The 14,386-nt window shown below is 37.5% G+C and overlaps 1 protein-coding gene across 2 annotated transcripts in view; it reads right to left on the bottom strand.

Moving 5' to 3' along the window:
• Nucleotides 1-2,883: 2,883 nt before the first annotated feature.
• The window catches only part of e2f8 (E2F transcription factor 8), a 28,833-nt gene continuing 17,330 nt past the window's right edge, over nt 2,884-14,386 (bottom strand). For both annotated transcript variants that reach the window (XM_072273182.1, XM_072273183.1), the window contains exons 9-14: nt 12,973-13,057; nt 12,106-12,679; nt 7,317-7,607; nt 6,999-7,134; nt 6,081-6,475; nt 2,884-3,948 (exon numbers count right to left, since the gene is read on the bottom strand). In XM_072273182.1, coding sequence (XP_072129283.1) covers nt 3,760-3,948; nt 6,081-6,475; nt 6,999-7,134; nt 7,317-7,607; nt 12,106-12,679; nt 12,973-13,057 — 1,670 coding nt within the window. In that variant the 3' untranslated portion in view covers nt 2,884-3,759. The remainder of the gene's footprint in view (nt 3,949-6,080; nt 6,476-6,998; nt 7,135-7,316; nt 7,608-12,105; nt 12,680-12,972; nt 13,058-14,386) is intronic.

Raw genomic sequence — 14,386 nt, 5'->3', positions numbered from 1 at the left:
ATCATACATACATACATACTTTGACAATAAAATGAACCTTTGTTATTATCAATGTATATGTAACCATACACTATATTGAAAGTCATCCTCTTGCAAGCATTTACATGAAAATAAAGAAACTCAATAAGATTTATGAAAATCTTTTACATAAACAAAGGTTGACCAGCAAGTAATGTGCAAAAGAAGATATATTGTGCAAATAAAAGGATAAATAATCCTGAGAACATGAGTTGTAGAGTCCCTGAATCAATTCAGAATTGAGGTGAGTGAAGTTATGCACATGTTCAGGAACCTGATGATTGCAAGGTAATAACTGTTCCTGAACCTGGTGATGTGGGACCTAAGGCTCCTTTACCTCCTTCCTGATGGCAGCAGAGAGAAGAGAGCATGGCCTGGATGGTGGTGGTCCTTGAAGATGGATGCTGCTTTCTTGTGGCAGTGCTCCTTGTAGATGTGCTCATAGGGGAAAGGCTTTGGCTGTGATGAACTGTGCTGTATCCACTTCTTTCTGTAGACTTTTCTGTTCCTGAGCTTTGGAGTTTCTATACCATATTGTGATGAGACCTAGTTTGATACTCTGTGCATCTATATAAGTTTGTCAGTTTTAGATGATGTGCCAAATGTACACAAAGTTCTAAGTAAAGCTGCTGTTGTGTCCTCTTTGTGATGACACTTACATGCTGGTCCCAGGACAGACCCGCTGATATTTCATCAAGGAACTTAAAGTTACTGACCCTCTCCACTTCCTGACTTTCAACTGCCTTCTTCAATGGCACAAGCTACTCTGTTCGTGGACAAGAAATTCTCAATGTCCTGATCTTCGTATGAATTGAAAAGTGAACTATTTTCTTCCCTTTCTAGCAAATACTCTAAATCCATATTTTCTAAACAAGATTTTTCAGCCCCTGTAAGCTAGCTCTAGTGTGGTCCTGACCTCTTCTATGAAATACTTCAAATGATCTATTTTTAAAAATGCAATAATCACTATATATATATATCCAGAATTGGCTTGCCTACAGAAGGCAGAGTGGTTGTAGATGGGTCACGTTCTGCATGGAGGTTGGTGACCAGACGAGTGCCTCAGGGATCTGTTCTGGGACCCCTACTCATTGTGATTTTTCTAAATGATCTGGATGAGGAAGTGGAGGGGTGGGTTAGTAAATATTCTGATGACGCAAAGGTTGGGGGCATTTGTGGATATCCACAAATATATTGTGGATATATATTTGCACAATATATCTTCTTTTGCACATTACTTGCTGGTCAACCTTTGTTTATGTAAAAGAACAATGTTGGGGGCATTGTGCATTGTAGGGCTGTCAGAGTTTACAGCAGGACATCAATAGGATGCAAAACTGGGCTAAGAAGTGGCAGATGGAGTTCAACCTAGATAAGTGTGAGGTGGTTCATTTTGGTAGGTCAAATATGATGGCAGAATATAATATTAATGGTAAGAGTCTTGGCAGTGTTAAGGATCAGAGGGATCTTGGGGTCTGAGTCCATAAGACACTCAAAGATACTGTGCAGGTTGACTCTGTGGTTAAGAAGGCATACGGTGCATTGGCCTTCATCAACCATGGGATTGAGTTTAAGAGTTGAGAGGTAATGTTGCAGCTATATAGGACCTTGGTCAGACCCCACTTGGAGTACTGTGCTCAGTTCTGGTTACCTCACTACAGGACGAATGTGGAAACTATAGAAAAGGTGCAGAGGATATTTACAAGGATGTTGCCTAGATTGGGGTGCATACCTTCTAAGAATAGGTTGAGTGAACTTGGCCTTTTCTCCTTGGAGCAATGGAGGATGAGGGGTGACCTGATGGAGGTATGTAAGATGATGAGAGACATTGATTGTGTGGATAGTCAGAGGCTTTTTCCCAGGGCTGAAATGGCTAACACGAGAGGGCACAGTTTTAAGATGCCTGGAAATAGGTACAGAAGAGATGTCGGGGTAAGTTTTTTTATGCAGAGAGTGGTGAGTGCGTGGAATGGGCTGCTGGCGACGGTGGTGGAGGCAGATACAATAGGGTCTTTTAAGAGACTCCTGGATAGGTACATGGAGCTTAGACAAATAGAGGACTATGGTAATTTCTGAAGTAAATACATGTATGGTATAGCGTTCTGGGCCGAAGGGCCTGTATTGTACTGTAGGTTTTCTATGTTTCAGAATAATAAGTTTTGTTGTACTTGTATCTTTAATGATTCAATTGTTGTGGTTTGGTGGAGTCTAGATTTTGGTTAAATTAAAATGATTTTGGTTAAATAAATTGTCTTTATTTGGAAATAAACTTTTGGCTCGTATGTACAATGACAAAACTTGGTGGTTCATTATGTTATAACGTATTAAAAATAATTCTATGCAAAAAAAGCTGTTTTGTACCTTGTTAAATCCAAACAGCACAGGTAGGTAACAGGAAGTCATCTACTTTACCACACAACACAAAGAAGTTATATCTCATGCAGTTGGATTTAAGAACATTAAGAAGCTGTAAATTTGTTACCCTGTTCATTCTTGAAAACAGGGCTTGATCAATTCCGCTGCATTCAGAGGGAATGTCTATTTGTGATTTCTACGTGAGAAAGAAACTCCAAGAACCCTTCTAGATGAGTGAGCTTGCGATATGAAGGATGACTTATAAATGAATTTAGCTCTATTTAATATCATATTGACAGTTATTGAATCAATTCTTTAAAAACTCAGGTTTGCTTTGAGATTCAATGTGCTATGTGATAGTAGTCATGTTGAACTGCAGTCTCAAGAAAGGTAAATATTTGCCATATAGCCTTGCTTATTAATTAGGCAACAAGTAAGAACCACTTATTGTGTAGAAGTTATTAAAAAAAAGTACAGATTTATTTTTGAACCAGTCACAGTAGAGAACAGCAGAAGAATATAAATAAAATTGAAATAATTAAGACAGAATCTTGATTGAACTAACACAAAGATCACTTTCCACATTTTAAGATTTAATTGTTAATAGCGCCAAAAAAATCATAACAAACCTATGACTTTCTACAGTTCACAGTACCTGTGCAGGCTGGTTTTACAAGAGACAATTGAATAAGTATACCAATTTGAAATTAAATTCCATTTAAAATTAATGCTTTAATGTAATATAAATATAGCATTATGTACAAGTTACAGTACTTGTATTTTTTCAATGGATTATCATGTTTGTCAAGTACAGCCATACTATTTTTCACCTCCAATCAGTTGGTTAGTTTCATCTTGATTTCCAACAGACCAAGTTGTGAAGTAACTATTACCAGCTAGTGTTCTCAATGGAGGAGGTGACTCAATACTACATATTCATCTATGCAAGTATGTTATTCCCTTTGGACGATATTCATGGAATCCACAAGTTCAAGTGTGCAAATGGTTATACCACTCATACACCCACATAATAAACCAACTTCTAGGTAGGATAGAATTCATCCTAATATCTTTCATGTCTTGTGTGCAAAGTGAATATTACTTGTAATTTTTGCTATGTTTAAACACATCACTTTCTGTGAATATGATTTCATACTGGGTTTTATTCTGCTGAGGCAGATCATGGTTTAGTTAACTCTGTCTATTGTTAACAGTCACATTGGTACAATGTAAACTTTTCAAATACAATTCTTTAGAGCAATATGCACTGCCAGGTAACAAAAAATGCATTTAACGCAAATTACGCGTTACACATTTAGAATCGACTGAGATTTGTTCTTAGCCTGGTAATGCATTAATTTTTATAATAAACAGACCATTTCAAAGTCATTGAAATTCTTCAGTGCAGACCTTGAGCTTTCGTTGAGGAAGGTGCACAGTTCCTTGAGGACAATTGCCATTGGACATAACAGTAGATACTGATGACAGGATGGAAGATGATGGACGTCCTGGAGTACGGAAGAAATTCTCCCTACTGATAGACTGAGCGTCCTCAGCTGTAGCTGGCACACTGGGCTGTAGAATTAAGAGAGAGTTGACTGTTAAGTTTTAATTGTTTCATAAAACAGCTTGGAATTGCTTTATTAGCACCACAGTAGAATAGAGGGTAGCACAACGCTATTACAGCTTGAGGGATCAGAGTTCAGTTCTGATGCTGTCTGTAAGGAGTTTGTGCATTCCTCCCTGTGAAGGCGGGGAATTATTCCAAGTGCTCCGGTTGTCACCCACATTCCAAAAACACACTGGTTAGTTGGTTAGTTTGTCATTGTAGATTGTCCTCTGATTAGGCCAGAGTTAAATAGGTAGGTTGTTCTGCTGTGTGGCTCGTTGAGCCGGAAGGGTCTGTTCTGTGCTGCACCTCTAAATAAATAAAGCGAATTACAACTGCCTCTCTATTAAAACATATTTGACAATATTTTAAATGGAGCTGATGCACAGAAATCTACCAAGCTGGTATGTTGTCTTAACTAAGGACGCCTTTTTAAAAAACCTGACATCGCATTTTTTGTGTTTTTAATAAAATAAACATGGTATTCTCAAGAATAGATCAGAAACTTGCAGTACTTTTATGTATGTTGATAAACATGCAAATTTCTTAACAAATTTTAAACTGGTAATCAATATCACTGAGGAACTGTCAAACCCATTTCATCGAAACAGAATATACCTTGGAATGCTGCATCTACTCAAAATAAAACTAATTTAAGAATCAAGAGGCAGAATCTCTGGCATTTATATTACCAAGTACAAGTTTGACACTTTGAAAACAATACTAATAAACTGACTCATTTTTGAAAATTGAACATTTTGTATTACTTTCTCAAGATTCATCCATTTTCTTCAGCAAGACTTGTAGTGAATTTTGAATAAACTGAACAGATACTGGTTAGTCCCAATTTCTCACTTCTTGAGAGCCAGATGTAAGAAGTAAACCTACTGCCATTAATATTGCACCTTACGTCTAACAAAACATACAAAGCCCTTTTCAAAAAGTGTTAACAAACAAAAAAAATGAAGCCAGCCCACATTAGGAGATATTTGTGCAGTTAATTAAAGGGTTAGTCAAAAGAACATGATTTATATCTGAAAAGAGGAAAAAAGTCTAAGAAGATAGCAGAATTCCAGGCCTTGGAAGCACAACTGCCAGTGGAGGAATATTTAACCTCAGGTATTTGTGAGCCAGATATTGAAATAACTCAGTTACAGAAGAGAAAGACGTTACAGAGTCAGCAAGCACAGTGTTAGGTCTTGGTTTGAGCTAGGAAATGAGCAAAAGTGAATTACCTTTGTATATGCTTCTAAGACCTGGATAACTAAAGCAGGCACCTCAAGGTATTAGCATGAGCCCTCCAAAACCGTTTCCACAAAATCTTCCAAATTCATGGGAAGCAAACCAACATCAGTTTCCTCTCCCAAGCTGCATTCCCAGAATCAAAGCCCAACTTACAATCAGTCAGCCCCCAACTAACTTGCCACAATTTTCCAATATTGGACACCAAAACTCCCAAAGCAGACACTCTAATCCAAGCTCTTTCACAGGAAGAGATTACCAAATTTACAGAGGAAAATATTGTTGAATAAGATGCAATATCTGCACTGATTCTTTAAGTCTTGATTCTTGGGAATCTCTGGCCATAACTGCCAAGATTGAAGGAGCAGTTAGAATGCTATTGTGAACTTTTGAGTCTATTCATCAGGGCTCACAGAAGTTTGCACACTTTCATCCAAAAGAGGGGAAGGGGTAGGAAATATGTTCTAGATTTGTTATTGTACTGTGTTCAGTTCTGTGAAAGCTGGTATGAACTAGCCATTCCTCACACTGGGGCCTAGTTGCAATTATGAATAAGCTACTTGAATAAGGAACAAGGCCCAATGTTAAGAACTGATGGAAGTCTTATGTCTTACATGCAAACATTCCCAAAAGATGAGTAACAGGAATTTCAGATTCCATTCCAAACCCCTTTCTGAATCACACAAATGAGAAGTATTACCAATGCTGACAATCAAGTTATATCAGATAATAAATTGCAGAATTATTTACCAATAAAATGTTATTTCAATATTGAATTCTTTAGGCAAGCTACTACTTGAATCAAAAGAAACTTTAAATATTAGCTGTGGCTTTGAGCATTTGAACAGCAGCTCACCTGTGGTATACTGATCAATGCTACAGACTGGTGATGAGGAGATACTGGCTTAACAAAGATCATCTTTCCATGTTGAAGATTTGTGTGTGCTGTGAGAGAACCAGCTTGTTCTGGGGAAGCAGTTGTCATTGAAGGTCCCTGATTCACCGAAAACTGCATCCCTGGATTGATTAAACCAAGATTCTGCAGTGTGAAATTCAGAATTCCTGGGCTGGGACTGTGACTAGGAAAATGATGACTTGAAGAAGCGAAAGATGATGCATTGGCTTGGCTCACAACAGGAAGGGAGGCAACTGAAGATGGAACAGCCATTGGACAAGGCAATTTCAAAGGGGTGATGTGAGTGGCAGGTAAATTGGCAGGGGAAAAATCCGAAGTTGTCATTGGTGTAATGCCTAAGGGGATAAAAAGAGCATTTTAAATGCTTATTGGCAAAGCTAGAATGAATACTTTTTAAAAAAAGCATTGTAAAGTAGTCAAGACTTTAAACAGATAATAATGACAAAAATTGCATAAGCAGCAGCAATAGAATGCAACTAATACTTTCCCCTTAGTCCATGTAACATAATTTTATCTGAAAGACATCAAAATTGCTGGAATCAGCAACTTCTGCACACTACCATGCATATTTGTCTTCAGACAGAGTATCAAAGAATTGGCACAAAGCAGCTGTTCAAGTGAAGAGAAATCGTGAAGAGAAGTAAAATTTAAACCGGTTTTAGTGAAAGATGATAATCAAAACAGGAAACATCTTAAACAAAAAAATCTGATAGAATTATGAGACCTGAAAAGTAAAATGCATTCAGGATTTCATAATTTAGATGAAATTTGAAAGTTAGGAAGATGGCCACAGAAGCTTTTCTGACAAAGGAACATTAAGTTACAGCAGATTTAAGAACTGTGATTTTCTGTGGCTACCTGATAATGGCGAATGATAAAGCTGTTGCTCAGGCGAGGACACGGAATTGTCTTTCATTTCAGGAGATCTATCACTTGAGTTACTACAAGATGATTGCTGTGGCAATGGGATGAGATATCCTGATGGCATTAAAGTCTAAGGCAAATAAAACAAAATAAACTATGACAATCATGACCAATGAAAATTCAAACCGTGTGGAAAGGAACGGATTCTTTTGATGCTAGAACTAATCTGAGAAGTGAAAAAGTGATTTCAGCCTCAGGCTCATGGCTAATTTTGTTAATCATATTTATCAGTTTATAAAATCCAAATCTTACCTCAGGGACTGAACGAAGATGGGCAGGAAATGCAAATGCCACTGGAACATTTTTGACCATGGCGGCTTGTCCTTCTGACAAACCAATCCCACACTTCTCTTCATTCTCAAGAAAACATTCAACACTGTGTTCTAGTTTTTCTGAACCAAGACTCTTATCTTCAGGGGCGTTGATGAACTCTGGGTCAAGATGTAGGGCCCTAGGGGAAGGCCGAGTTGTCATCAAGGCTCTGCGGGCCTTCAGCCTTGCTTGATGAATCTCAAAAAGCTGATCTTTATTTGGTGATTGGCCCTTCAAGAAAAAGGAGAATTTTTCTCATTTTCAGAGCGTATCAGTTCAAATATAAACAGAGAAAGCAAGTTACGTAAAATTACTGAATTCATTTCCAAGTCTTTAAGATGATTTTGTTTTAGTTTCTCAAACTTACATTGGAAATCATTATAACGTTCTGATAGTTCAGAGGAGGAACAGGAAGAATTAACGTGACTGTCAGTTGGTTAACAGGATGCTAATGTACTTGGTTATGAAATATATCATAAAGTTAACAGTGCTGTATAACAGGCACTAATGCCATTTTAAATTGGACCATCCTTTTGTACAAATATTTCCACTGATCATTTCAGATTAGAAGATTCATGCAGCATGACAAATAAATATTAAGAGTATTGATCATCTCAAAGTGCAAATTGCATAAGGAGGTAAACTAAATTTAAATATCAAAGAAAGACAACTTCAAAACATGAACTTAGCATAATCTGAAATAAAACAAAAATTCATAGTTTCTTTGACGTGTATACATGGGATGTAAACTAGGCATCCGTTAGTCTCGTGAGACCATGGATTTGCACCTTGGAAGGATTCCAGGGCACAGGCCTGGCCAAGGTTATATGGAGGACCAGCAGTTGCCCAGTCTCCCCTCTCCACGCCACCGATGTTGTCCAAGGGAAGAGCACTAGGGCTGATACAGCTTGGCACTGGTGTGGTTGCAGAGCAATATGTGCTTAAGTGCCTTGCTCAAGGACACAACACGCTACCTCAGCTGAGGCTCAAACTAGTGACCTTCAGATCACTAGACCGATGCCTTAACCACTTGGCCATGCGCCAACACTCATGGGATGTGACAAGTGTATATAGTCAAAAAAAACAGGACCTTTACACATCAAATTCTTTAAAAGATATTTCAAAGACAGACTTTTAACAAATTTTCTAGCACATTAGCAGTCTGCTCCCAATGAGGCTCATTTGTTGGGCTGTTGATCTCAGAATGAAGTATTCTTTGAAACAAGCCTCTACTTTTACTGCACTATATAACAGAAGGGCATGAATTGATCAATTGTCAATAATACACCTGTTAGGTTATTATACAAACTTCTCAGTAATTTGTAAAAGTCACCTGTAATAATTTTTGTATAAATCCAATCACAACCAAAATTATAAACTGAGCAAGTGTAGATTAAATGCAGAATATAGGCATCAGGGTTGAGTGTTATACAGCACAGAAACAGATCCTTTAGCCAACCATGTCCATGCCAACCATCAATTGCCCATGTATACTAAGCCTATTTACCTGTTCTTGGTTTGTAGCCAATTCAAGTGCACCTTTAGATCTTTCTTAAATATTAAGAATGCTCACTTCAACTATAGTTATAGTCATACTTTATTGATCCCGAGGGAAATTGGTTTTCGTTACAGTTGCATGATAAATAATTAAATAGTAATAAAACCATAAATAGTTAAATAGTAATATATAAATTATGCTAGGAAATAAGTCCAGGACCAGCCTATTGGCTCAGGGTGTCTGACCCTATCAATTCAGGTAGTGCATTTCAGATTCCTACTATCCTCTGCTGAAAAATAATTTGTCCTCAGATCCCATCTGGGTTATTTTCTTTTAGTCAAATCATGCCCTCTAGTTTTTAACAGCTCTCATTGTGAAAAATCTATGGCCCTCACAATATTGTATGCCTTATCAAGTTCCCCTTCAGTCTTCTCCATTCCAGAAATTTTTTAAAAAAGCAGCCAATCCAGTTTTTCCTCAAAACTGACGGGTTTCATTTCATGCCTGGCCTGCTGAGTTCCTCAAGAACTTTGTGTGTGTTGCTCGGATTTCCAGCATCTTCAGATTTTCTCTTGTTTGAGGTTTCATTCCAGACAACTTCTTGAACCCCTCTGCACCTTCTCCAGTGCAAGCACACCCTCCCTATGTGACCAGAAATGGACACTGAACCCTAGATGTGGTATAACTATACAGTACTTTCTGCTCTTACAATCTATGTCCTGGCTAATGAAGGCCAGTATTCTGTGAGTAAACCACACAAAAACTCAGTAGGTCAGGCAGCATCTGAGACCCTCTCCAGTTTTCAGTGTCCTGCAAGCCCTCTTCATTGCCTTACTTACCTGTGTTTAGGAATCCTTGATGCTGTACATCAAGGTCCACTTATTCCTCAGTAATCCTTAGGGGCTGACCACTCATTGCATCATCCCAAATACCCAAATTGTATCATCCTGTACTTACTAGAATTACATTCCATCTGTTATTGCTCTCATTTTTACCAGCTGATCAACATCTTCCTGTCATTCGAGTCTTTTCCTCGGCAATTTTCATTTCAAACGCGTACCTAATCATACCCCCTACCGTCGTATCTAAATCATTTATGTAAACAATAAACACAAAGGTTCCACTACTTAGACCCATATACCTATGATCATAGGCTTCCAATCACAAAAACAACCCTGAACAAAACCCTCTATGTTCATCATCAAGCCAACTTGCCAACTAGCCTTTGAAAGTAGAGGCATAGGTTTAGGGTAAGTGTCAAGGAGCTTGGGGGGTGGGGATGCAGGAATTGGAAGAAGAATATACACTCAGTGGCCACTTTATTAGGTACCTCTTGTCCAGTGATGGGTTCCTTCAGGTTGTTATATTATAGCAGGGGGTGGGGTGGGGTGGGAATGGAGATGAGCTCTCACTACCTATTAAATGCTTCCAATGGTGTGCGCCTCTGACTACCAAGTTCACATCCAGGCCTCCACACATGGCTTAGCTACTAAGCTCAGTGGAACCTTTCTATTGACAGGAGAAGGGGCAATGGTGGGTCACTTTGGGCAGATGGGGCTTGTCAGCTCATCTAGGAGAAGGAAAACTCTGATCTCAAACCTTGCAGCTATACCCATTCATAACCATATCTCTTGACTATATCTACATGCTTTTATGCATTGAGTTGCTGCTACATGATTGACTGATTAGATATTTGCATTAACGAACAGGTGGACAAGTGTACCAAATAAAGTGGCCACTAAGTACAAAATTTTTAAAGACCTGGTAGGTTCAAGAGCCTGCTTCTGCACTGTATAACTAATAATATTACACAGGTTAGTTCAACTTCTATAGAGTAATTTTGTCTGTGGAGAGATCAAATAGAGTAATAACATAACAAACGTAAATTAATTTGATAGGAATCTGCAAAACAGCAGTCCTAGATTTTTGCTTTGCGGTCAATCCAAGATACATTTGTTGTAAAATAAAACTATCGCACAGTTGTAGGAATATGATACCATTTTCTGGTATCACCCAGTTTCTGGAGAGCAAGGTTTATGTATGTGTGGAAACTTAATTCTCTTAACTACTGATACATGCAGTTTTTGTCTTCTACAGTCTGCCTTTAAAGGATTCACTCTGCCAAGGACAGAGATCGAATAAGTAGGAAGGAAATAAATCCCTGGAATAATCAAATTGTGTCTTAGGGGTAAAGGACGGATTTAACCAGAGTGCAGGTAACCTTTCTGCTGATGATCCAACCTAGCCCCTTTATCTGTAATGCAGTATCATGGAAAACAGCTCTCTAACTCATAGAAATAGCTCAACCCTTCAAAATACCACCACTGAACCAATCAACACCACTCACTAACAGTGTATCTTCGCTTCATGGTAGGCAGAAGGAAGCTTTTATCCTATTAAATCAGACTGGGTTTAACAATAATAGAGGAAAACAGATTAAATTAAAAGACCATGGAAACTAGTTCTTATTTGAAGGACGGTTTCAGCGATTAAAATGCATTAGTTGATTATTTCTGATAGAAAAATTAATAGCTAAATGAATTTCTCTGGTTCATAATCATGGAGGAGGTGGGAAGAGAGTAAGAAGAAAAAAATCACTGGTCTCTGTTGCGGTGACCTTATGAATGATAGCTGTGACACCACACTGAAATTGCTATTCTTCACAAACCTTGGCAAACTATCATGTTAACAGGGAGTTTGCCAGGGTTCACTTAGGCATGCTTGCAACTAGTAACGTAAAATAATCAGGAAACCCAGTATATTTTGAGACTATTTTGCATGCCTTAATACTATCTACGAAATCAATCACCAGTTAAATGATTAACGTTACTTTCAATAGCTCCAGGACGCCACAAAAGTATATTAGAATTGTCAAAAAGCAGAAATAAAAACATCAGGTGCTGGACGTTTGAAATATAAACAGTAAACATTGGGCATTCTCAGGAGGTCAGGAAAAATCTGTGGACTGAGAAATGTTGAAAGTAATTGTGTCAACTGAACAACCTTGGTCTTCAGCTGATCACAGATATTCCCTTTATGGCTTACATTGTGCTCCCTCTGCAACTTAATTCAAGCTTGTTTTCTCATTTTTTTCTAATTCTGATCAAGAGTCATTGACCTGACCATTAATCTTATTTCTCTCTTTAGCGCCTGACCTTCTGAGTAAGCCTATGTTTTCTGATTATGTACCGTTAAGAGACAATGATATTTATGAGACTTGCACTAATTTACCCTCAATGAAACAGTTTCCTTCTCTGGCTGGCTCTCTTTATTGGCTGCTTCCTTGAAATTTTTGGAATTCCAAACTTCACTAAGGTCATGCTTGGAAGGCTGTTTCAGACACTGGTCAGGGAGAATATCACATTTGGCTGCTTTACTAGCTTGGTCCTTGTAACCTGTACCTGATGCATCAGCATACATCTCAGCAGTCCTTTTACTAGCGTGGATTCTTGACTTTGAATCATTTGGACTCGAAATGTGTTTCTCAGTGGCAAGGGGTATAGATGGTACTGCGGAGCCAGAAGAGGATGCAGTCAGGTTCCTTGGTTGTGCAGGTTGCAAATAAATTGTATAAGATCCACCAGAGTGGCATTGAGGTAACACCACTGGTAAAACAGAGGAATACTGTCTGTGAACCAAAGGAAAGACTCCAAGAGGCTGAAATGTGGGTTTAACCTGAGGGAGTACCGAATTAACTCCAGTACGTTGAGTTTGTTCTACAAGTCCAGGGAACTTATCAAGTTTTGAATGCTCTTGTGAGGAAGAGGTTTCTGATGGCGAGGTTGTGAGTTTACTGTCATTCTTCCTAAGGGGAAAGAAAAATAAAAACTTAATTCAGAACAGTTTAAAAAAGTGACCATATTTCATTTTGTATACTACCAAATAAATACCACCTTCAGTGACAATGAATATATTGTTCCAATTATTCTTGTAGACTAAATTAAAAACACATTGATTTAGTGTTTGTAAAATGTCCAAATTTTAAATCAAATTTGATTATACATTAAGCTTATGATTTTTACAATGGAGCAAAACATTGTTTCTATATAAAATTTCAAAATCTATTTGGGAGATATTGAATGAATTTCTGACACTTACTTGGATTGTGCCTCCAAGCGAAGTTTACAGACTGTGGCAAGTTGGTCCATTTTACTGGGATATAATCCAGGTTTATCCCAATCACCTTTATGGAAGGGAAACAAAATCAACATTCTGTAAATTCTATTAAAGTACAGTACCATTGCAATAAGCAATAAGCTTGTTGTTGGAATTATATCTTGTGTAACAAGAAAGTGACCCATTACAGCACCAGAAAGGTTGCTGCCAAAATAAATTATTCTTCCATGTTGTTAAAGAAAACACCATTAACATTGCATAACACTAAAATACTGATGCTTGAAAAAGAAATACACATCTGAATATCAGTAACCAATATTTTGCTCAGTAATTGACTTCAGACATGGAAAGATAAACCTGTCCTGTTATTTCTCATAGACGTCTCTCCATTAATTGAATTTCAAAAAAAATGATTTGAACTGCTAAAATGGTTTTCTTCAAAGGTACAAAAAACCTGAAACAAGAACCTTCTATCCACATTTACCGCTACTATTTTCATAAAAGCAAACCAAGGTGGAATCATCAAAACAATTGTCAGTATTCAAAAAAAAGAAACAAATATAGTACCAGTAAACAAGTGAATGAGGTGCAGGCCTATTCATTAAATTATCTGCTTTTAATTTTGGTCTTTATTAGTCATTCTAAAACATAGTGGATTCTGGTTAATTGGGCTATCGGTTCATTAGGGCAGCTGCTTATTTGAGACAACTCTTAAAATAACAAAAACTAATCAAGAAAATAGTGCGGATTTATTTGGGACACTATGCCACTTAATTGGGACAGGAGATCTGCTGAACACTTTCTAATGAATGTCAGTCACATGCACTTATGTAGCCATTAAACACTACACTGTGCTTAAAGCGAACAGCTTTTAAATAGCATCAGTTGCATGCGTTTATCTTTAAAAAGCAGTGATTTTTTTCACTGATTAAGCAGTAAAACAATTCAGAACTGTTCTGCTCACTGCAGTTTCAGGCTTGGAGATGCCAGAAATGGCTGGGAGTGAAAATGAAACAATTTCAGCAAGTTAGGAACTAAGAAGAATTTTAAGGTATCATTTTGAATGTTACAATGAAAATGAAGAGTTGGAGAATGCAATCTTCAAAAGCATTGTATGAAGGAAGTCTATTATCTATATTTTGTTCATTTACAGTCAATCAAAAGAAAGCTAAGAATCAGAATCAGGTTTATTATCACCTGCATGAGACGTGAACTTTGTTAGCAGCAGCAGATCAATGCAATACGTAATATAGAAGAGAGAGAAAAAAAATAAATAAGTAAATCAATTACAGTGTATGTATATGGAATAGATTAAAAAAGTGCAAAAAACAGAAATACTCTGTATTAAAAAAAGGTGAGGTAGTGTTCATGGGTTCAATGTCCATTTAGGAATCGG

Source organism: Mobula birostris, chromosome 11 (assembly GCF_030028105.1).
Source record: "Mobula birostris isolate sMobBir1 chromosome 11, sMobBir1.hap1, whole genome shotgun sequence".
NCBI lineage: Eukaryota > Metazoa > Chordata > Chondrichthyes > Myliobatiformes > Myliobatidae > Mobula > Mobula birostris.
This window is presented reverse-complemented; position numbering and strand designations above follow the sequence as displayed.